General features: G+C 38.3%; 1 protein-coding gene across 1 annotated transcript in view; it reads left to right on the top strand.

The window, feature by feature from the left end:
• The first annotated feature begins 13,206 nt into the window (after positions 1–13,206).
• The window catches only part of KCNH8 (potassium voltage-gated channel subfamily H member 8), a 197,914-nt gene continuing 186,991 nt past the window's right edge, over positions 13,207–24,129 (top strand). Inside the window, exon 1 of the mRNA XM_075495570.1 lies at positions 13,207–13,282. Coding sequence (XP_075351685.1) covers positions 13,207–13,282 — 76 coding nt within the window. The remainder of the gene's footprint in view (positions 13,283–24,129) is intronic.

Genomic DNA, 24,129 nt, shown 5'->3' on the forward strand with positions numbered 1-24,129 from the left:
TAGCTGTGAAATTAATTTCCAACCTTTTGTACCACATTTCCATAATCTAAAAGTACATGAAAGATGCAATTGATACCAATCAGCAGGTCATTAGCTTATATTTTCACTTGAGGAAACAGTTTGACCAAATTAATATTTCACATAATTTTTTTTAAGTTCATTCTTTTGAGACTCTTCTACGTGCTTCTCTTATTCTCATTGAAAATGCTTCATGTGCTACTTATGGTAAGGCTGCTCTTTTAGTGCTGTTATTATATTGGAGAATAAGGGCCCAGATCACATACAACTCGGGCCAGACTTCTGAAGTGTTTAGGGTCTGACTGCATCCTCCTTCGGCTGTTGCTCCTGGATGGCTGAAGAGGTTACTGCCCCTGACCACTCATCATTTCTGTCTGCTGACTTCTTCAGACTTGCCCTGAAAGGCACTCCTGGGAGCAGCCTGCCTTGCTCATCTTTGTCAAAATGGGCTGGATAAGTAAAGATTAGGCAATGATTATGTGGGGGAATTGAGGAGATATTAAGATCCAGGAGAAGGACAATGAGGGGCTTGATGGCTGTAAATAATTTCCTCGTGCATAGGGGAGGAGAAAGTGAGAACACCTTCTTAAGTGCCCAATGGGATTGACAGAAAAAAATGAGGTGACCCCCAGGAGGCAAAATTCTACAAGGTAATAAAAAATTTCTGAAAATCCTGTACCTTTCCTACCTTCCTCTTTAAGCACCTAAAAACCTTTGTGAATTTGATCTTTAGCTGTTAGTACCTTGAACTCAATGTTTTACCTGAACTTAACTGAAGTTTGAACAGGCTGAAGCTGATCCTTGCACTTTTAGTCAATAAACAGTAATATAGGGAGAGGGAGGAATCGGAAACCATCTAATAATTCTCTCCTATTAGTCACAAAATGCTTTAATAAAGGTACAAATAGTCCAAAGGTTAGCAAAAAGAAATTTCAAAAATTATTCAATTTCTTCTTCATAGTAAGAAAATAAGAATGTAATACTTAATCTGAAATGTCATGGTGGTCTCTGTTCTGGTTCAAAGGATGTTAAAGTTCAAGTGCAATCTAATGTTTTGTGCTATTTTAGGTAGGATAAGAGGCCCAGAAATCAGAGGTGTTAGAATAACCTTGTTATTATGTGAAGTTGAATGAGGTTGGACTTTCAAAATAAGGACATCAATACTTAGCAGCTGTGGCAAATGTCAAATATTCATATCAGAGTCTGGAAATGTACTCAAATATGCAAATATCCCAAACTTGGAAGATGCATTCAGTGTTTTGAAATTAAATGTTTGTGAAGAACAACAGGATTAGCCCAAACTTATTAAAACAAAACTCTGAGAACCACAGTATCAATTCAAGTCATTAACTTTGCCAAGTTGTCTTGCCAAAGATGACAGAATTAATTCTGTAGACAGTTAGGAAGTTGTGAATGACAATCCAGGCTTTGAATAAAATATGGAGGCACAGAGAAGGAAAGGAAAAGTATAGCTGGAATGAGGGAAAGGTGAAAGGTACTGAAAGGTAGGAAAATGAATTCTGCTCAAATCTTTAATTTCAAGTTGCATGTTTCAATTTACCTTGGATTTAATTCCACATTATTTGATCCCACTGTATTGCTAAGGATAGAATGATTCTTACCTCTGCTGTTTGACACTATATCAAAGGTATGAAGGTGATCATAGATTTCTTTCACTTAGTGTGAAACAAATTAAGGTTTGGGCTGAAATAATCTGAACAGGTTTTTAGTCCAAGCAGAATAATAACCTGCTAGTTCCTGGAAAATAGATGTGTTTCAGAATAACATAGAAAATCTTTTCCATGGCTAGAAAACCTCCAAAAAATGCTTATAAATTGCCCTTAGGTTTTAGTGTGCCTGTTTATTATGAGGCTGGAAGAAGCTGCAAGTCTTCTCGGGACAATGTCTGCAGTATCTATGTTCTAATACTTTAATTTCAGCTCTTCATGGGACAAAAAGTGCTGACACAAATTCCGTACAGAGTTTTAAACTGCACTGTAACAGCAAATGTCATCCTAGATAAAAGGTTAGTCTTGAAAATTGTACCAAGAATATGCCAAATAGTATATGCAAAAAGGATCAGGATATTAATTTAACCTGACTAGGGAGTAGATTATACTATAAATAGGACTCTGAGACTGCATCTACTGCAAGGCTGGTAATTTCCCACAAAATCCATTGCATGTATATTTGCCCTAATCCTGTAATGTGATCCCCAGTCTAATCCTTACACCTAGCTATTATGCTATACTAATTTTGCTGTGCACAGAGAGCTGTGCACACAGAAGGCTTTACTTGCTTGGATCCATTGCAGGATCAGAGCAAAGGCACTGCTTACAGATGGAACATATAGAAGCATATAAGGGATTTTATACAGAAGGTAAGCTAACAGAGGATTGAGACACCTGAAATCCCAAATTCTTGGAAATATTGGAAATAACTGAGAGGTCAAAACCTGAATAAAAACAAGGATGCTCCAAGTTCAAAGTGTCATGTGTAATAGCACAACCTATTTTGGAGCTGACTGGAGTTCAAGATTGATTTCTTAAGCCAAAGTCCAAAAATAACTGTTTGTTTCAGCCCTGTTGGGGGTTACCTGGGAGAAGAGCACACAAAACCAAGATGGATGTGATTCCAGTATAAAACTCACCTTAATCCCGAATTCCATATTCTCGGAATTGTTTCAGTTAGAGACAAAAATACTTCCCCCCCTGCCCCTCCCCAGGCCTCTGCACAACTGGACACTGCCTGGATCTCCTGCTGTTCACTCTTAGACCTGGTGTGCTGCCCACTCTTCTCTCCCTAGATATCATCTCCTCCTACTTATGCGACATCAGGCAAGAGGGGTCTATGTTGCACTGCAGATTTAGTCTAAAGCTTATTCCTGTGCCAAACACAGTAACTTTCACCTATTAGATGTTTCCTTCTAATTTTCCTTTTCTATCTTCCTGCTTAGGATTTCTTTGCCAATAATGCCTTATTCTTCAGCTGTATCTTTCTTTTCCTCCAAACTAACAATGGTGGGGCTTTTTCTGCAGTGTTCTTTTTCTACGTCTGCCCCTTTGCAGTGTCTCTTCATAAATGTGTAACTCAAAGCGTACATTCAGTAGAGACATGTATTTAAGAAAATCTTTCCAAAATAAGAGAGTAAGGTGTATGTTTTTCTAATAAGAATGAAAACAGAGGTAGTTTGTTTATTTGTAAAGATATAGAGTATCTTCTAGGTAGAAAAACATATGACTACTGAAGCATCTTTACTAGTTCTCAGGTTTAAATGGCCTCATGAGAAGAAAAACTAATGAAACTCTTACTAAGATGGGAAAGAAGTTGATGAGTTGGAGAAGATTAAAAAGCAGATCAATCAGTATTAAGGCTGATCTGTTATACTCTTGGTGGATCGGGTTACCCTCTTGTTCCTTAATTAATTACAGTTTATCTGTTGTCTTCTGAAGAACTTCTAATGTAGAAATAGGATTTACAGCACATCGAAAGGTGGGGTTTTTTATTTATCATGTAATTGACTTAAGTGGGAAGAAAAATATGGTGAACATTGGTATAATAGAAAAGTCATATAACCTGAACTGTAGTTAAGAAAAGTTTTAGATAAAAGCTGTGGAAAATGGTTCCCATTGTTTTTCCCATCTTTCAGAAAGGACATATATATTGCAGTATCTTTACCAATTTTACGTATTCTAGTTGATGCAAGGATTCTTGAAATAAGTCTAACCCACTTCAATTATTTTAAAATCAGTACTTTTCCATTCCTCATCCTCTCCTCTTCACTATTCCTTCTCCAATTAGGAAACAAGGTGTTATTACACTCGGTGTGCTGACAAATTTACTATTGCCTCAATTAGATGAAATACATGAAAGATTATCGTGGGATACCCTCCCTGCTTTGTTTTCAAACTCTTCAGCTTGACCAGTTAACCAATAATAAGTTATTTGCACCATTCTGGTTGCAAGTTGGTTTATACATGACTATACACACACAATCTCTCTCCCCCCGTATATTTGTAAACTCTCTCTATATATATTCATAAATATTTTTTAACACTATACATATACCTGTGGAGTGTGGGGAGGAGTTGTATGTGTGTAAATACTTGTCTTTTGGAATTAAGAAAGGAGCTGACATAGCATTGCTGGTAAATTTGAAAGATTGAAGAACACTTTTGTATGTATAGAATGTAGTTGGCTCTGATTTGTAAAGCTCTAACACATTGTAGTTAATCCTTTGTGCTGTATCTTGAGATACTTGTGTTACTCTATTTTAGGTATCTAGCCATTAAGATACATAACTTATTTTTTGTGGATTTCTTTTTTTAGTAACCATACCACTGTACTCATATTCAGGCTCCTGAATAAAGAATGACAACAATAATGTCTAATAAAAAGATGGAAAATAAACTCCAGACCGTGTTTGAAAACTGAAAAGGTGGGGAGGGGAACAACCAACCCCCTTCTGTTTTCAGTAGAGATGGCAAAAAATATCTGATCTTGGGGTGGCTGTATCTTTACTAATAAATTGTCTCTCTCTCTTTGAGTTGTTTTTAAGTGCATTTACACTTTATGGGCAGGTATTTTGGAATTATGGTAATATATTTTAAGAGATAACCATGTATTTCTGTAACACTTTATGGAAGTTTTTAAGCCACTACTTAAGACATTCTAATGAGATCTCAAACACACTTTTTGATCTCTGGGATTGTTGTATTTACAGTCTTCTATGGCAAAGATTAAAGACCTTGGCATACCTTTAAAGTCTATGTCCATTAAGGTCACATACAATGTGTATTGAGGTAGAAGTTATGTTTGACCTGCCATGACTATTAACCCTGAATTCTTGCTGTGTAAAACAATGCTAGAAGAACTGAAGTTCACAAACATAGTCCATTTAGTGTTTAGACATTATGATAGATACTACAAAACACATTCATTATAACTATATAATGGGGAAAACTTCAACTTTCCCTGTTGGGAGCTTCCTAAAGTAAAACTTATTATCTGGCTTCAAATATCTCTGACTTCTGTGAAGCTTGCTAATTACAGCTTTGAGAAAATGACTTTTTACTGTTTACTTCACACCCAAAACAAGCCATATAACTGAGTGGTATCCATATTTGCCATAAAAACCCTAAATGTCTAAGAACTTGGACCTATGTCTCTCTAGTAGGATGTCTTTATAGAAAAACTATGTCAGGTCTAATTTATGTATTCATTTTAAATATCTATTAAAAATACATTCATCATCATAGCACTAATTTCTGCGTCTTTCTGATATGAAGTGATAGAAATACTTGTACATTATATGCATGGAACTCCTGAATGCTATCTAACATGTTTAGCTATTAATCTTACATTTTAATATGAGATTTTTCACTTTTTAAAATGCAGTAAAATCCAAGAGAGAAGAAGGAATAAAAACCAGTGATGCCACCCAGGCTTTTTATTAATTAATCCTCTGTCAAAGCAATTGCACTGAGAACAAAATTGAAGATGACATCTAATGAAATACTAGTCTCTGCCTTTTGAGTTTTCTGTGTCTTGGTAGTCTTTTGTGACTTGCAGTGATTTATAAAAAACAATGTTGCTGTCATTTACTGCTCTCTTGTCACTTCATGAATGGCCACCAAAATCTTAATTTGAATTAGCACCGCAACACTGCTAGGGACCAGCATAGCTGTACTGTTTATTACTTTCAGCATTACCTGTGTTGTTTTGCAGTCAGAAATACTATTAAAGTAAAAACAGCTGGTGGGTCTCGTTCTGCTCTTTATTGTGCTGGTGTAAGTCATGAAGAATACCACTGAATCATTTGAGTTATTTTAGTGATATTGAGGAAGCTTAAGCCCTACATAAATTGTGTTCCAAAAATACCAGGTAGGGAACAGAAGAAATTATTTTCCACTTATGCAGTTTAATCATTTAAAAAATAGGTGTACTTGTGAAGGAATCTGTGCTGTCTTCTGAGTTGTATTTTAATAATGGTGTTTGAAAGTGATCATGCTAAACTGAAATTCCACTGATAAGAAATTTAGATGCTTATTTCCCAGTGTTCAGGGGATTTCTGTGTGGAAGCATGGTAGCATAATTTCTAATTCTGTGAATCTGTGGGAGGAACCACTTTTTACCTTTGCATGTAGGAAGATCATGCTTAAGGCTTAAGAGCAAATCCCATATCTAGAGCTATGCTTGTGAGTACTGTCTTTATTCAAAGCATCCTACTATGGCTTCTGTACCAACAATATCGCTTCTCTTAGGTTGAATTCTCCTTTGCTTTCACTGAGCATGATGTTATCTTGCAAACAATTCTGGTTTTGTACTCTCTGAATTCAAGCACATAAAAGATAATGGGTTATTTTTTATAATGAAATAGTTTTAAACTCCAAATAATAAGTGAAGTTGTGATATTACTATAAATAATACTCTCAACAGCTACATTTGTATTCACCAAGTATTCAAAGAACGGAATTGGGAACAAAAATAACACTCATTAACAGGTGAACTGAAACGGCAACATTGTTTTGAGCTGTACAATAACCTACAAGATCCTTTAACATCAACATTACCTTCAATGCCACAGTGAGGTAAACAGGCATGCGATGTCTTTCATACCCAGGAAATACACAAATAAGCCACTACTGTGCTCCAATCTCTTCTAAATCCAACTTTCTATCTTTATTTTCTTGCATAGATTTTGCAAAGAAAACTTCTGTTCCTATTTAGTTAACCATAAGCTTCAGCTCCAGAAGTGTAGTGTGATTTTTTTTTTTTTTTTTTTTTTTGAGGGTTTGGGCTTAGCTTGGTGGTTTTTTGGTTTTGTTTTCTGATGGAAACCAAACTTGATTCAAACTAGATACTGCTTATTCAGCTTTGGATACTAATTCTGCGCATAGAGGTACATTTCTCCTTTAAGCAATATTTTTCCTATAAACAACAATGATTATTTTTTCCACCGGATGGTGCTCAATTAATGATAGAACAATTCAGTGTCTTGTTAATTCCTTGTTGCATGAAATATGGTTCCATACCTTTCTGAATGCTATCCAAATATCTCTTGAATGACAACTGCTAATTTGTTTCTAGTTTTATCAGATGTTTTTGTAAAATGTGGTTGTTACACAAACATTAACAATATCCACACAATCCTTAGATATGAGAACTATGATCCTGCTTTTATGGCTAGGAAAGTGGGAACAGAAATAGAAATTTTATAACCTTATTAATTTTGAGATCTGATATAGGCTATTCACCATTGACTCATTTTTGGTTTGATAACAAGATTATCTTGAGGTCTTAATTCACCTTCTACTTTCCAGAAGACATAAGGCAGCATCTCCTCTTTATACAAATCTGATGCACACTTGAAACCTGGGTCTGTGAATGTATGATGAGCTTTCTAACTATACAAAGACCAAATCAATATTGTCTAGACCATTATCATACTATGTAGCTGAACAATATGAATAATGAAATTAAACCTTATGTGTGTGATTTCCTATATATTTTAAAAGGAAATACAAAAACCTAAATTGCAGCCTAATATGCTGGTGATATCAGTACAACTAGAACCTTTCGAATCTACCACACTGATTTTTCAGTACATTAGTGAATGGCATGCCTGTAAACATTGGTAAACTTGCAGCCTTTATTTATACCGGCACAAAAAGAATATGACGCTTTTTGCCAAAATGTTTCACAGGCATTTGCCAGTAGCAAAGGAAAAGTGAGTTTGCATCTTTAACTTCATTCCAGGTACCATCATGTATGGATTCTTCTGCTTTCTTCCCCTGTACTTCACTTGTTCGACCCTTTCCTCCCCAAATTGTCCATGATCCAATCCTGTATTTTCCCCATGTCATCCTGTTTAGCTAGCCAGCTTGTTTCTTTTCCCACTTTTCACCCTGTTCCTGGTGTCTTGCCCCATTGTTTCAGAGCTGCTCTGCTTCATCTCCTGCTGCTCATCTTCTATCTTGTTCCCACTGAATCTAAATCAGCTGGGATATACTTCCTAATCACCTTTTTCATTTTTTGTTTCTCCTGATTTCTACTTTCTGTCTAAGGCCTCAAGGGTTTCCAGGTTCCTCACAGAGCTCTGGCTCTTCCTTACTCCAACATCTACTTTCCATTTGCCCTCATCTGTTTCATCCCAATTATTAACTGTGTCTCAGGCCCATTCCCTAGTATGGCTCCTCCTTTACATTATGTTCCAGTGAGTTTCTTTTTTATTTGCTGAGATTTCTCAACCTGTACTTTTCCTCCTCACTTTAATATTAAAAATGGCTGAATTCTTTTTTTTTTTTTAGCTGGAATGTTCCCAAGATATGCTCTGTCTGAAGTAGATTGCCACATTTGGCAAAACTTTATACATTAGAAAACATGGTCTTATAGTAGGAATTGCTGGCAGATGTGTAATTACATGTAGGTCTCTCTAACCCACATAACATATGAGCAGCACTTACTGGGTCAGACCAAGGGTCTGTCTAACCAATATCACTTCTCCAATGTTACTAGCAGCAGATAGTGGGGGAAGAGCATACTAACAAGACGAGTTTTGTAACCCTTTTTCTTGCAAGCTTTCCCAGTCTATAGCAACTTAGCACCTCTGGCTCAGAAGGTGACTATCTTTGCATTTAAACTTCAACCCAGACTGTCCTTTGCTTGGCAGAGCTTCAATTATGTAGCTTTATTCTTGAACAGTTCAGTTGTTGGCTTATGCACAATGAAAGAAAGGGGCCAGCATTTCTTTAAGCACAATGGTCATTTATTAGGATAATACTCTTAACACACACTACTTCAGACTAAATTAGCCTGTTCATGGCAGATGAACAGCAGGTTGCCATTCTTTGCCCTTTCCTAGTATTTTCAGACTCTTTCATAATTCCCTTTTTTCCACTGGATGCCCAGGTTAACAAACAAATAAGTGGGTGGCAATTTCAAGCACAAAAGTAAGCTGCAGGCAGTCCTTTCTGATTGTTAATTTGATTTTCACTGTTTTCATTTGCATAATTGTAGCAGGTAAGTTGAGGTCAAGTGCTTATGCCAGGGAAGGAATAAGTAGCTCCTAACTTCTTCTATTATGAGGTTATTTGTGGTACTGTGGAATATTAATCAGGAAACTTGGAAAATGTGCTTTTGGTTAAATTATAAATGAAGAAAAGGAGGTGTGCAGTTATGACCAAAAATGCTACAATATGCTGCTCCTTGCATATGTTCTGAGCAAAACTCTCTGCCCATGCCCTCATTTCTGGGTAACTAGCAACATCTAAAAAGATTATACAGTGCCTCAAAATGTAATATGCTATGTTGAATACCCAAGTAGCTGTGGATAAGTGGGAGGAAACGTATGGCTGAGATTATATTTTACATACTGTTGAGTAATTTGAAGCAACAAACCTTATTTTCTTAGATCGTACTTCTGGTCTAGATTGTAAGCCCCTGACTAAATTTCATTTGCAATGTAGATGCTAATGGCAACCTGCAGTGTAGCAGCAGTGCTATTAGTCCCTAGTCTCTCAGCTCTGGTACAGTCTTGCTACACATTTTTTATATTTTTAATTTGGCAAAATGCTCTACAGTTAACAAAGAGGAATACAGGGAGTGGGCTCTTACCTAGAGTGGTTATAGATTTATACACAAATATCAAAGTTAGATTTCAACTCTTGTTTATCTTTCCTTGCCAGTAAAAAAAAAAGTACTCTTTTAAAGACAGTGCCTAGGTATTCTAGATACTCAAATTCAAAATTAATATAGCAGAATTAACAGCTGATTTCTTGAAAGAAGATAAAAATAATCTGGTTTTGTATTTTACCTCTTCTTAAACATTAACACCCCCCCCCCCCCATTTCAGACTATTCAGAGTCCCTAGTTTACATTTTGCTAAAATGTTAAGAAATCATTTTCCAGGACTTGACTACAAACTTTCAGCTGCTCCTTCACCTCCCTCTTAAATACTCTCAGCTGTTCTGTCTCTGCTTTCCTGAACTTTTTGTTCTCAGCTGAAATTTCAACCTGCTAAATTTGTCTGCTTTGAACTACTCCAGACTTAATGTTTCTGTGTTTTGCAACTAACTCTCTGAAGTTAAGTACCAGTCTGCATTAAGGAGGATTACTCTTGTGAGTAAAGGTCGTAGACTATGCCAAATTCAAGTCCAAAATAGGTAGGATGCTACACTTCAGTTTCTCTTCTTAAATAGTTTGAGGCTTTTTGTTGTGTGTGTATTGCTTTTATAAAATGTTTCATTAGTTCTACTTCAGAAGTTTGGGTGGTTATTTTGTGATATGTAGAACACAAACAGAATTTTTAAGAGCTTAATTGTTACCAGTTGTTTATAGTACTTAGCTATTGTCATAACCAGTTTATAACAGTATGCCATGATTTGTAGTGAGTATTTGTAAAACACAACAAACTTCCTCTTTCCTGAAGTTCTCACAGTTGAAGAGGCTTTCACCATGTTCTGCTTATAAAGAATTTGGTATTGTCCCTCTGTCCTGTGCATCACCAGGTTTCCATTGTTGGTAGAGCTTTCATTGCTGTTGCTATCACCTTCTACTGGCCAGTGGTGCATACATTCCAATAACTGTAACTTGTGCTCACCTGTATCAACATGAAACATGCCACATAACTCCTCCAGCAGCTAGCTATCCTTTTTGGCGTGTGTATTTGTATAATTGTTTGGGGCTTGTGTGTGTTGGTGGTTTTTTTTTTTCTTCCCCAAGTTAAGCCCTAAGGCTTTATTTAAACATTTTCTATCTCATGGTTGTTAAGAAATTTCCATGGACTCTTAGTAAAGCTCTAAACTTACTGAAGCCGTTATGTCACAGAGCCCTCAAAAGAGCATGATGTTTACAGCTCACTGTCGTGTGTGAGGAAATACAGTATTAGCCACTTACAGGCTGGGAGAGTTATTAGATGGCAATTTGATTCCCATGGAAAATTGTGTATCTTTTTTTTATTCCCCTTTTGTGATGATTTTTGTTGAGTCAAAATTGAGAAATACATTTCCATCTTTAAATATATGCACAGGTTACTGTCTCTTGACTGCCTGTAGTAGGATTGAGAATATATTCCTTTCTCCTTCACTGTATCCCTACTTAGATGGTGTTTGGGGCAGGTCATGGAAAAGAATGCAAGCTGAAACACGACTACAGTGCACATATGTGACTCCCTTGGCAGATTTCAAAGGTTCAGGTTTACCTTAACTTCTGTTGCTGAGCTCTTTGACAGAAGTGACGATCTGATCGTGCTCTTCTGGATTTTGCAAGTATTGGAACAGAATTTTCTTTATTTCACCAGCAGTGACATGCTGTAGAATCAAACCTAACTATGAGTGTGATACCTGCCAGTGAGACTAAATGGAAAGCTATCAAGTGAAATTAATTTTGGGGCTCTGCTGATATTGAACTGGAAAATGTGAGAATAACTTTGAAAAAGAAAAATAACAATTGCTGGTATTCAGTATTAAAAATTGTACATTTTAAGGACAAGGCTAGTGATTCCCAATGAAGGTAAAAGCCTGCCATGAACTTGAAGTTTATCAGCTAAGAAATTGATAGTATTGTGAGATCTTGGAGACTTCCAAAGTAATAGTGACTGCAAGACAGTCTCCCTTTTCACATGCCACTTCTGAAAACTGAGCTGGCAGCTCTATCTCAGCTATTTTGTACAAGCTTCCAGGACAAGGAGAATTAGACAGATTCATGATCTTAGTGAAATACTGATGTGTTCTTCAGAGCCAAGGTGGGGTTACCATGGGTAGACTTTATATTGTGCTATAAAACCTATGCATCAGCATTTTCTGTGGTTTTGGTATTTTTCCTTTAATTATGTGTTGTAAAGAAAGACTTTTTTTTTTGTCCTTCCTGGAGCCTCGCTCTGTGCTGCTTAACCTAAAAAGTGGGAATCAAAGTCCTTTATCCATCTGGAGAAAGGGAGAAGCACAAATAAATGTGAATAGCAAGAAATAAAAATAGCAATACTGTAAAATAGCAAGAGATCAACAGGCTTCCCCTCTGTAATGCACAGTAGCTTAGTAGATTAGGGAGCGTACTCGCACTTCTCTTCTCCAGTGTCTCTTAGTCTTGAAAGACCACGGAGAAGTTTTGCCATTGCTGCTACAGTAAGTGAAATGACTGTATGATGGGGCATTATCCCGCAGGGTTTAAAGAGCCACGGTACCAGCCTGAGCAAGTTACTCATCCCAATCTGGGAGCAGCTGGTGTGCCTGCTTTTTTTTTTTTAATTTACATGTTAGACCTCCTAGGCTAGGATCTAAGTCTCGATTTTCTCTTTGGTTGGCAAAAAAAAAAAAATTCTTCCAAGAACTTTTCAGGGAGGAATTTCTAAAAAATGATCTAGGAAATATTCACAATGAAGTTGAAAATGCGTCTCCTTTAAATAAATAAACAAAATAGCCTCAACATGCAAATAAGGCATGAGACCACACACCTGATGGAGCATTCTCCATGTTCTAGTCTCGCTCTCCAATTAACATCTACAGGGGCACTCGCCATCCATGTCAATAGTGTTTCTCCTTTCAGCAAAGTACGATCCCATGCTTTACCCTGCAGTGTTGTTACTCACAAAACAGGGTGCGTGTGAGCTATTATGCCTCAAGCCCGGGAAACTTCTTACGTGCCAGAGCTGAGAGCTGGACGGGTCAGGCCGGGGATGGGGGGCAGAGGAGGGCCCGGCAGCCCCGGGGCGGCCGCCGGTTCCTGGGCTGCTCCCGCCCCGCTCCAGCCGCAGGTAGATAAAGGTTGCTCTTCCCCCTCTCCCTGCCCTCTCCGCAGCCCGTCCTCCCTCACGGCTGCTCCCTACCGGCGCCCCCCTCCCCCTTTCCTTCGCGGGAGGCGAGGGGAGGGGGCGCGGGCGCTGCTGGCCGGGGGGCTCCGCACCTCTGGGCGGCGGCTCCGCACCTGTGCGCGGCGCTCCGCGGCCGCCCCGCCCGGCAGCCAGCGGCGGGGGCGGGAGCGCTCTGCGGTGCCGGGGCTGACGAGCGGGGGGCTCCCGGCGCCGGAGGCGGCGCGGCGGCATCCCCATCCTCCTCCTCCTCCTCCTCCTCCCCATCCTTCCCTCCCTCCCTCCGCCTCCTCCCTCCCTTCCCCCGGGCGCCCTCTGCACTTTCTTCTCGAACCACCCTCGTAGGCAAACTTTGATGGGGAACCTCGCACCGCGCTGGAAAAATGCCGGTTATGAAGGGATTACTGGCGCCCCAGAACACCTTCCTCGACACCATCGCCACCCGGTTTGACGGCACACGTGAGTCCGGGCTGGGGCAGCGGGCGTCGGCTCCGGCTCCGGGCGCCCAGCGAAGGGGATGCACGGGGGGGACTGTGCATACGGTGGGAGCCTCCTCTTCCCTCCCCTCCGTCCTCCGGGGGGTTTCCTTGGTATCGGAAGCCGGCAATGAGTAGAGGGAAGCGAGGGAGCTCCCGGCTTCTCCCGCTCTCCTGCCTGGCTTCTCCACGGCTTTGCAGGTGAGGAGGGTGCTGGGTCCCCTCTCCTCCCGAATCCCTGCGCGGGGGCTCTGGGAGGGCCGGGGCCAGGGCGAGCCGGGCTGCCGCTGGAGCCAGGATCTCTGCAGGAAAGTTGTGCGCTGGGCTGGGGCTTCCCCTCGCGCCCCCGGCAGCCGGGAGACTGCGAGGGAAAGGCAGGCTTCAGAGCCTGGGCAGGGCTTTGGCAGGAGGTTTGGGGATTTTTATTTTTTTTTTTTCTTTGTTACCCTCAGCCCCGCTATTAAATCTCCCCAAAAGCTGAATTCCTGTAAGCCGGGCTCAGCAGTGGCAGCAGCAGGGTGTTGTTAGTGGAGGGAGGGAGGACGGAAGGGCCCTTCGGCGGCAGCGCGGCGCTGGCAGCGGCGTCCGGCTGCAGCACCATGGACGGGGCCCGGCCCCACGCGGGGCCCGGCGGGACGGCGCGGGGCTCCGCTCCGCTCCCCGCCGCGCGGGGCTCCTCCCGCGGCGCCCGCCTCGGCCGCGCTCGGCAGCTGCCCTGGCAAGGCGCTGCCGCCCGGGCGGGAAGTTGGCTTGCTCCCCTACGACTGTGGGTTAGGAGCTGCCCGTATCTTGAGTTTTGTTTCTTCTTTAATGGGGCTCACTTAAAAATTAAAAAAAAAAAAAAAAAGGGGGGGGGCGGAAGCAGATTTGGGCCAAAATGAACTCCCTTCCCTTTGAAAAAAAATCCAGACATCCAAAGTGGAGGAAAAACAAACTCAGATTTGAATCGCTGTCAGCTGTTTCTTGACTGAAAACATTGTGATCCTAATGTGTTTGGTATCTTCTTGATATGTGTCTATTGGCATTTTCTCAATGGTTCAGTTAGTGTGTGATTAAGACAACTGAACTGTGATTACTGTATCAATAAGTTTTAAAATGTCAAGAAAATGATATAGTCACTGAGATCAATTGCAGAGAAGCACAAAACTGCATTATAACTGCTCTGCTAGTCTGAGGATACATAGCTAATTATGATTCAGTGCTGTATGTAATTGATACTTCACTATAAAGCAATCCCTCTTAAGACTACTTAGATGTACCTTTAGATTCCTTCAGCTACAGAACTCAAAGTCCTTTTCTCCCATCCTCCACCCTTTTATTTCTACAAAGCATATGGGTATTATTTACTGCATATTGAAGCATGCAGCTCTAATAGGAGTTTTGTTGCTGATACTGTCATTTGCCAGAAAAGCAGTTCTTCCCTGCTTTGTGCTCAGGACCCTCCCCCTTTACAATGGCTTCCTTTCAAAGGATGGAGCACACAGCCTGCGAGCTGTACACACAAACATTTCACCAATTCTGTATTGTTCTTCAAAGATCCAATTTAGCAAGCAACATTAGTGATGACATGCAGGCCTTTTTATTTAATAAACACTAGAAACATGTGTGATCCCCATGTTCTCAGTGACACCAACAGACAAGTGTGGTAGAAAGTTTATTGCTTAGCTGAATTCTATAGCCAAATGTAGCTACTTTTTTTAAAGCAATAATTCTACTAACCTTCAAGAAGTTAATTGGGCCAATCTTTTCTTAAACAAGAAGAAACAGACCCCAGTGTCTTACTTTTAAATCTCTAATGCTAACAACTCATCTACTTTTTCCTGGGATGTAATTGAAAAAGAATTTAATTAGGTATTGAAGTACCTCAAGAAAATACAGCACATTATATTTTCTTACAGGCAGTGACATTTTTCTTTTTGGCTAGCGCTTCAGAATTTGGCTTAAATATTAAATCGGCCTAATCTAGAAGTTATCATTGTATGATTATCAGCATCTGAAATATTCCTAGAGGTTCACAAGGGAAGACTTTTTATGAACTATGTAGTCTTACATCTAAAAACTTTGGAGGATAGTACTATTCTATGGAAAACTGGTAGCATGTCTCATTATTTAAATTAAAACTTAACATTTCTTTTAGAGTATTAGAGTAAAATGATGAATCAACTTAATCTTTTTCTGAAACAATGTGAATTGGTATACATAACTTCATAGTTCAGTTTAAAATCTTCAGAAGTATCTCATCTCCTTTGTTGCTTTGATACAACATATTTTTTCTTTTTAAAATGATGGATTTAAACATAAAAATATTGATTCTTTAACTGACAATTTTTTTTCAAATAGAGAAATGCAATTTTGTAAAATGTGTATACATATCTGAGCATCAAGAAGAAATGTTAAAGCAAATTTTGTCTTCATTTAAATTGTCCAGGCGGCATTACTGAGGTTGTTCAGGTGGCTAAAGCTAGAAGTAATACTGATGGCTAATCCTTGCAGCAATCGGTCCCATGTCTTACTAGTTTTATAGGTGATGCAGTCTGTGAAAGGAATGGAACTGATACATGGCACTGGACCTGAGGCTGTGTTTCATAAAGTACTTTGACCTTATACATGATGATATTTAAATGTTAAAATACGGTTTTGTGTCAAAGGGCTTTTTTTGTGGTGGTTGTTTTAACATAGTCTGTAGTTAACAGACCTCCTTTCATTTTAAGCCTCTGGGAAGGATATATTATGTTGTCATCAGTGATAGACTAATCCACCAATACATCTTTAATCCAGAAGAGGGATAATTCTAATTCTGGGCAGCAGTGCAAGAAAGGATTCCAGATAATATTAGAAAATATGCTTTGCTTTGCACAGAACTCTTCAAAAATTCATTCACATAAGTCTTTTAATTTTACTATTGCAACAATTTATGTCTAATTAGCAATTATAAATCACATTATGAAAAAATTGCATATCTTAAAAGTACAGATAACAACTGTTTGACAGATAATTCAGCTGCTCAGAATTCTCACTGTAGATAGTCTATATTGTTATATGTATGTTACACATACATATTCTTTGCATATCAAACCAGTGAATATATGCTGAACAAAGCAAATTAGATTAATGTTGGGGTGACTTTTAGCTGTGCAGGAGATCCCAGAGATCTCCTTCTGCAAAGTTCCCATTACTGGTGTTGCATATGTGGTAGAACAGCATTAAGGGTTTGCCTGTGTGGATTTCCATGTTAGAGCTCTTGGATCTGCCTCTGTGCAATTATGTCTTCACCTTCTTACAACTCTGAACTGCCTTTTGTCTTCCTGACATCGTAATTTAAGTCAATGCTTTCTCAAAGGGCTTTTTCTCCCCACTGATAACGGAGCACCAGATCATCCAAACGCTTTTTGCCCCCTCTGTTAGCAATGTGTTTATGTGGTTATTGCTTATTCAGAAAACAAATGTACACCTTTTCAAATTAGTAATTTGTGGTTTGAGGTTTTGGTTTTTTGGTTTGCGGTTTTATTTTTCAAGACAATATTATTTTCACACTTGAAAATATTTCACATATAAGCCTGTAATTAAACCCCCCGAATGTTATGAAACTAAATGTCTGAAGTGAGTTACTTCAATTCAAGCTTTTGAATGGAAAATTTGTACAGTTTTGCTTCTCAACCCTATTTAGATTAGGAGAAGCATTCAGAAATGGGTGCGTCATAGAAAATTATGCTCTCCTGCTTTCTCACATATATATAAAAATACATATTCTGTATGTACTATTAATTTATTCAAATAGATAAATCTACACCAGAGGTGGTTGTTTCTGCAAATTTGTGATGCTTTCTCAGAGAGCAAAGCTAAAAGAGATTCAGCAAATGGCCTCATTAATTTGTATTTTAAGAAGTACCACAATTTTGTGTATGGTTGTACTATAAAATGACAGCTGAAGTTCTATAATTATCTCTTGTGTCTATCAAATATGATCAGTTTCCAAATTAAGTGTGTACTTCCACATCCTTATTAACAATCTTGTATGATCAGTCTAATCTGAAGATCAAGCTGAGTTAGTTCCTTCTTGCTCACTGTCAATAGTGATAATTTGATAATTCCCTATTTGTAGGACAACTTCTACATTCAGATTTGTTTTCCAATTAAAAACTAGCTCAAGTATTAACAAACAACTTTGTACCTAAGCAGCAATTTTCATGACTTTTTTTTTTTTGGTCCTTGCTAATCACATGGATTCAGTTTTCCAGTGATCAAAAAGGTACTTGATGAGAACATACAGATCTAGGCATATCAAATTTGGTGTCAGCGTGCTTTCACTGGCATCGTGGGTAGAACCAGGTTGTCTCTTTCGAATAATCAGCAGTTGGTACAGAACTGAAAGCCTTTGTATACAGTGATCTTCACAGATTGCAGGGGCAGATAGCTTGCATTCCTCCCCCCGCCCCTGGCCACCCCCATCATTTGCTTTTCATGCTCATAAACAAACTGGTGAGGTCTGCCAGGTTGAGCCAACACACTAACACCTTCTGCAGCTTTGTCATCAAAATCTGTGTCTCATTCAGGTTGAATCCTATTCTCTCTAGGCTAGTCAATGTGCTGTTTAATCATAACGTGGTTATTGAAAAAATTTCAAAGGCAGCAAAGCACTTTTAGCTATCAGCAGTTCTCCCCCAAACTGGCTCAAGGAATTGCAACAGTGTCGGGTGTAGGGAAACAACAGCTGAGCTTTCCAGGGGCACGATGGTATTGACCAGACTCCAGGATCAGAATGGTCCACCCCCCAAAGACAAAAACTTGTGACCAAAGAAGGATGAAAGATTCAAACTATGATAAGCACTGATCAATGTTAGAGAGGCTTTCAAGCAGTGACAGTGGAAAAGCTGGTGGCCTGTCAAACTCTCCCTCTGAAGGAGTGGAGGTGCAGTGAAGGTGGTCTAGTTCTTCTTGCTAGAGATCAAGTTAGTCAGGCAGAGGAAAATTTCCAAAGATACATATATAGTTGGTCTTCTGTTATGCAGACTCGTTTTGCCCTTTTCCTTATATCCTTGGATAAGTAAATAATGTGTTGTTTTGAATGAATCATGTATTTGTCACTGCAAAAGTATACTGTCAACACAAGAAAAAAATCTTGCTTGTTCTCAGCTCAGAGCACAAAGAAAGCAAATGCTTTCCTTTCTGTACTTGTCTCTGTAAGACATGGCCTGTGTTGCAGCTCGCTGTAGGTCTGTTACTAAAAAAGGCAAATGTGGTTTTTGAATATAAACCAGGGGTCAGATGTTGGAATCGGTGTTGTGCTGTTGCTCTTCACTGAAAGTAACCAAGAGGCTAGATTAAGCAGCTACTCGAAAAATCTTTTCCTCTTCTTTTGGCACAAGTGTTGGGAGTGTAGAACCTCATAATTTAAGGTTGTTTTATTTGGATGATCTTTGCTTTCAGCAGCTATAGTAACTTCGATTCTAACTTGAGCTGAAGTTGGACCTGAAAGATACAGAATTGGAGGGGTTCAGAGGCATCTTAAGACCACATTTCTTAACTAATTCTTGAGTTCTGGTCCAAAGGATCTGATTCAAGGAAAAAAAAGTGTGCAGGTGCCATTTCTAACATCCATTTACTGGATTATTCTTTAAAATAATGGAAATTCATTATTACTGTATGTTTTATTCAGAAAGCATGTTATTGCTAGAGAAAATACTGATGTTTCGAATTGTCAGGTGGTGTTCTCTTGTTTTTTGCTAGACAGAAAGAAGTTAAAATCACAGTCCTGCAGTGCATCCCTTCAGAAGCCTGTGTAACTCACTAAGCGCACCACTTTTAAATCTAAGGTTCCAGGTTAATGCTCATAAATGTAAAGTTAGACTAGTAGTCTACACTGTTATTTCAGAAGTAAACTGTATTTGAATTCAAGGTGAGCATTTGAAATTTAAGAGTAGAAAAGAGTTATTAAATAAGGGATTTTTAATTTTTTTCCTGAATAATACAAGAATATCATCCTCACTATTGTTTCTGGGTAGAATTTTGTATGTGAGCCTAAAACCTGATACTCAGTGCAGTGATCAAAACAAATCTCTGTATTTGAAGTGACATACATTTGAATGAATGTATACTTTGTCAATGGATTACAGAAGAAGCTCTTCAGAGGGTTTCTAAATCTTAAATGATTATCAGGATTCCTACCAGAGATGTTCTGTAAATCTTCTCTTTTTCTTCTCCAAATGTATGATACTATTTTATTGTCCAATAAAATTTCAGTAAGTAAATAAGTTTGCTCTGAAAATAGGTTTATCCTATTGTTATCATTGCATTTATACATTCAACTTCTATCTTATCTTATTTTTATTTTGTTTATGCAGGTAGCAATTTTATACACATTCCCAGTCTTTTTGGATGCAAAGAAAGTGTGCTCAGAGAATTGTTCAGAGCAACAGAACAATAGAAACACAACAAAAACACTGCCTCGAGCACATGTAGAAGTGTAAGCAAATATATATGCATGAATATATTACAATAAATCATGAAAGGTATGGTTTACAGAGCATTAATTGCTGTTACTGCTATTCTAATATAATGTATTTTTGAAAGAGAAGTAAGTTGCATGTATTTCATCAGCTGTAGCCTGGAAAAGGTGAACCCAGGCAATTGCTACAGTAGTTCTGCATTTTCACAAGTGAGCTTACCTTACCTTGTATTAAAGTGACTAGAAGTAAAGACCAATTAAGGAACAACCTGCTCCCAAAGTAACATTGCTTCCTGCCCACTCGATCTAAAAATAAATAAATATGAAAGAGAGAAAAAAGAAAAGGGGGGAGGGATAAAGAAACAAACAAAGCATTCTCAAACTGCAGAAAGGAGAGAGACTTCCTCAACAGTAAGAAAAGTCTTGTTTTGGAGTTTCTCTTGCCAAGTGCTTCTGGCTCCTTCTGTTTTCCAGGACTGATAATAGTATTCAAAGGCTCTGGAACAGGTGTTGTTCTTAAAATGCTAGCATGTTCAACATTGAACTTGACATTACATATCTTCTGAGTGTTCCTAAAGCTTAATTCTGGGCTGTCAATCATTTCAAGGACAGCTGAAGACAATTCTGTAACGGAGAAACACCTCATCTTCCCTGTTGATCTTAGATGCAGGACTTGTTTTAAGAAATGTGGTCCACTATCTTACAATGTTGCAATGATATGCCCCTTTTCAAGGAAAGGTGGTTTGTTTATTTGGGGTTCTTTTTGTTGGTTGGTTGGTTGGGTTTTTTTTTCCCCTCCTCGCAAGTCATCTATTCTGTTTTCAGTAGCTGCTTAAGACTAGGTCTAGAGCTTTCTGATCCCCTGAGAGAAACCTAGGTTGAGTCAGTTGTCCCTGGGTCTTCAAGAGACACTTTTCAGCAGAACATATTTTTGAGAGTACATGGCCAGTTTCATTATTTTCCATCAGATTATATAAAAAGCATTCAGAATTCTGCTGTATCTTATCCTTAAAGCAGCACTGTTTCTTTATGAAGATCAGTGAACTCTGATAGGTACACACTTATTTTGTGTAAGGAAGAACGTGAAAAAGCCGTAATGAGGATAGCCGAGGGAACTGTTCCAAAAAACTTCCAAAATGTTCCCTCAAGTGGAATGAAGGAGGTAACTGGTCCTATTGATGAATTTGCCTATCTCTGAGAAATTAGGAAAAGTACTGAAAATACACATAAACCAGCTGCCATTACCATCCAGGTTTTTCACAGAATTTTGTAATGGCAAACTGGCAGCATGCAAATTTAACCCAATTTTAAAAATTTCTGGCCTAACTCTACTTTCAGTGAAGCTGATATGAAATTTATTCCTGTTATAATCAAATTTTTTACTTCAGTGAGAACAGAAGTGTTCAGGTACAGCTTTTACCATGGTGTTATAGAATTCTGAAAATCCCGGCAGTAGCCTTTAAGAGTTTTGCAACTAAAGTCTGTCTCTTTCTTAGAGGGACTGTAGATGTATCCTGCTGAGCTCATTGAAATTGTATCCGTATCTTATTAGGTAAATGAATGAGGAGCCTGGCCCAAGACCTTAAATGTCCTTTCCAAATAGTACCTTAGCTTTTCCTATTTTTTCTAGTAAAGGTATTCCAAAAATATTCATGCACTAAGTATGAAAACTTTTCCTTAGTACCAAGTGCAAAATAGAAATGCAAAAAACTTATGTCTGTGTTTGAGGAAATATGAATTTATATACTCTTAAAAACAAAATGTGAAACATCAGGAAATTTTTCCCTTTAGAATTCACAGTATTTGACAAATAGTAAAAAGTTAACATAAGCTTTAATGGAGAAAATTATTCATAGATCCAACAAATAGGAAAAAAAAAAAAGAAAATCTGTTGTCACAAAATGATTCTTTTTTTTTTTTTAAATAGATCAGTAATAAAAAAGTAAATATATCCATGAATTGAATCTGGGTTAGACCAGATTCAATGGTTAGACCATTGAATGGGTTAGACCTTTCTTGTGTCAAAAGAAGAAATGGAAGAAAAACAACTGTGATGCAATCTAACTTGAATTTTCTTTATTAAAAGACATGTAATCTATCATTACTTCTTAATTTTACCATAAAGAAAAAATAATGCAAGAGATCTCGTTTACAGTAAAGGAGCTAAATGTCAGTATTTAGATGCATTACCTTTGGGAGGGATGTAAACAGTTTTGAGTTATTATACAAAGCTGTAACTCTTCCCTTTTGAAGAGAAAACAGCTTCCAGTGTGCCAACATTGAATTCACTTTTTCTCTAGGCATTACTTATGACTGCTCTGAGTCCAGGTTCCAGCTCTTAGGACTTTTAAGGGTTGAAAGTTGCTAGGGTTATTTTGCTTTTCCTTCACTTTGAACCTATAGAAATACAGAAAGATTCATCTGGACAGCATGGACCTGAAACTCATTACTACAGCTTTTTTTTTGTGCCCTTTTTTTTGCCTTCCATCTCCCTCAATGGCTTGTTATGATACGTGACTAGACATCTTATTCCAAATGTATGAAAGAGAACTCTAAGCTGGTCGTTTTGTCATTTATTTGATTTTTACGACGACAAAATTGTCCTAAAACAAATAGCTCGATTCCCCGCCCCCCCCCAAAATTTCAGATATCTCCTGTGATGAGAAGAGGATGTTTTTGCATAAATTGTGCCTTTTCTCACATTTTGGAATTAAATATAAGAAACATAACGGGAATATTGTATCCTTTTGTAGGAAAATATTTTTGTAGGTAAAAGAACTCTTTTGGGGAAGATCAAACACGTTCTTTGGGGGGTAAAAACTTCAATAAATCAATAATAATCAAAGTATATTAGGAATAAGTTAATTTTTTTTATGATCCAAATGAAAATACACAATGTTTTAATCTGTCTTTCTTTTGAATACACGGATTAAGTTTGTGAGATAAGACAGTCATTGCACTTACTAAACTGGATTGTTTCTTTATTGAGTTGAAAGATATTGAGGCTAGGATTTTGGACTTTTCCACTTCAAGAACAGTGGGAAGAAGCACGCACCTCTTGAAACCTGCAGTTATAGAATCATGTGTTAGGCATTTCAATAATTAAAATTTCAATGTAGAAAAGTATAGTTAATAAATATTAATGGAAAAGGTTGAGCTACACATTTGCCAAGAATAAGGAAATAGGATCACTGATTTTCAGAGGAAAATATATAGCTATAGGTTGTGACTGTTTCAGTGATAACTGGGCAGCATGGAAGGAAAAAGGTGAGAGAATAGCGCAGTTAGACGCTATATTTTGGGGGCTGTTCAAAGTCTTATTGTAAACTAGTGTGTGTTATTTTAAAATATATTGTGGCTTTAATGGCCCTGTTTTAAACAGAGCTGTGATACAATATGGCCAATTCTAAGTTACTTCTTAGTCTTGCTCAAGAGCTGCTTCTGCACTGGAAACAGAAAGCAGGATGTATTAGACATCATGAATCTCTTTATTATCTTTTTATATTTTTACAGAAATATTTACGTAAGCTTTTTTTAAAAAGTGGATTTATACAAGATTTTTAGAATTCATCAGGAGAGTGACTCTGCTGACACTGCCTTGCAGAGTATGCATCTGAGGGTGGTTAGAGCACAACATGCTCCATGCATCTGTTACCAATAAATTCTTGCCTGGAACTAGGCAGACGATGGCTCTTACATCGTACTACATTGAGTCCTTCTCTAAGGAAAAGGGTGGGAGACTTGGCTACCTCACATCACTTATGTGAACTCACTGCAGTGCAGTATGAGACAAAAGATGGAGGATTCATCCTTTCCACACTTACAGGTGTGCTAAAGGTTGTGCTGGTCAAAGCCTACTTCCAGATTTTCTTCTGGTAGGGTGCAGGTTTGCACCCAACTACTTCCAATAGCTTTGACGTCGCTATAAAAGCTTGTCATTTTTACCTCTTTGAATCTGTGGGTTTTTTTGTCTTCAAATTCATTAGCAATTACAGATAATTATTTGTTAACTCATTTTTGTGTGTGCAGCCAGTAGCCATAAGTGATAAGTGAATTTTGAAAAAGCATGCTATTCTCTTTTAAGATGTACTAAAAGCCTTAAGAAAAAATAGATTATAAGTGACCTTTAAATACAAAATTAATTTTTTTTTTAAGTTTCACTTACAGTATGAACTGGAGTGGTGAATGATTTTTCAGAGGGAAGGAGTAGTCTTGTGTGGTAAAGTGTACGAGTCATCTTTAGCCAAGAAAGAGAAAAGGAGGGAGCAGCTGCAAGGTAGCAGCGATTGACTGATGGGATTGCTGAGTGAGCAGCAAGTAGTGCTTTGGAACGAACTAAATAGCAGTAGCACTGTGGGAAGCTTCACTTTGGTGCAGAATACAGC

Source organism: Mycteria americana, chromosome 2 (assembly GCF_035582795.1).
Source record: "Mycteria americana isolate JAX WOST 10 ecotype Jacksonville Zoo and Gardens chromosome 2, USCA_MyAme_1.0, whole genome shotgun sequence".
Lineage (NCBI taxonomy): Eukaryota > Metazoa > Chordata > Aves > Ciconiiformes > Ciconiidae > Mycteria > Mycteria americana.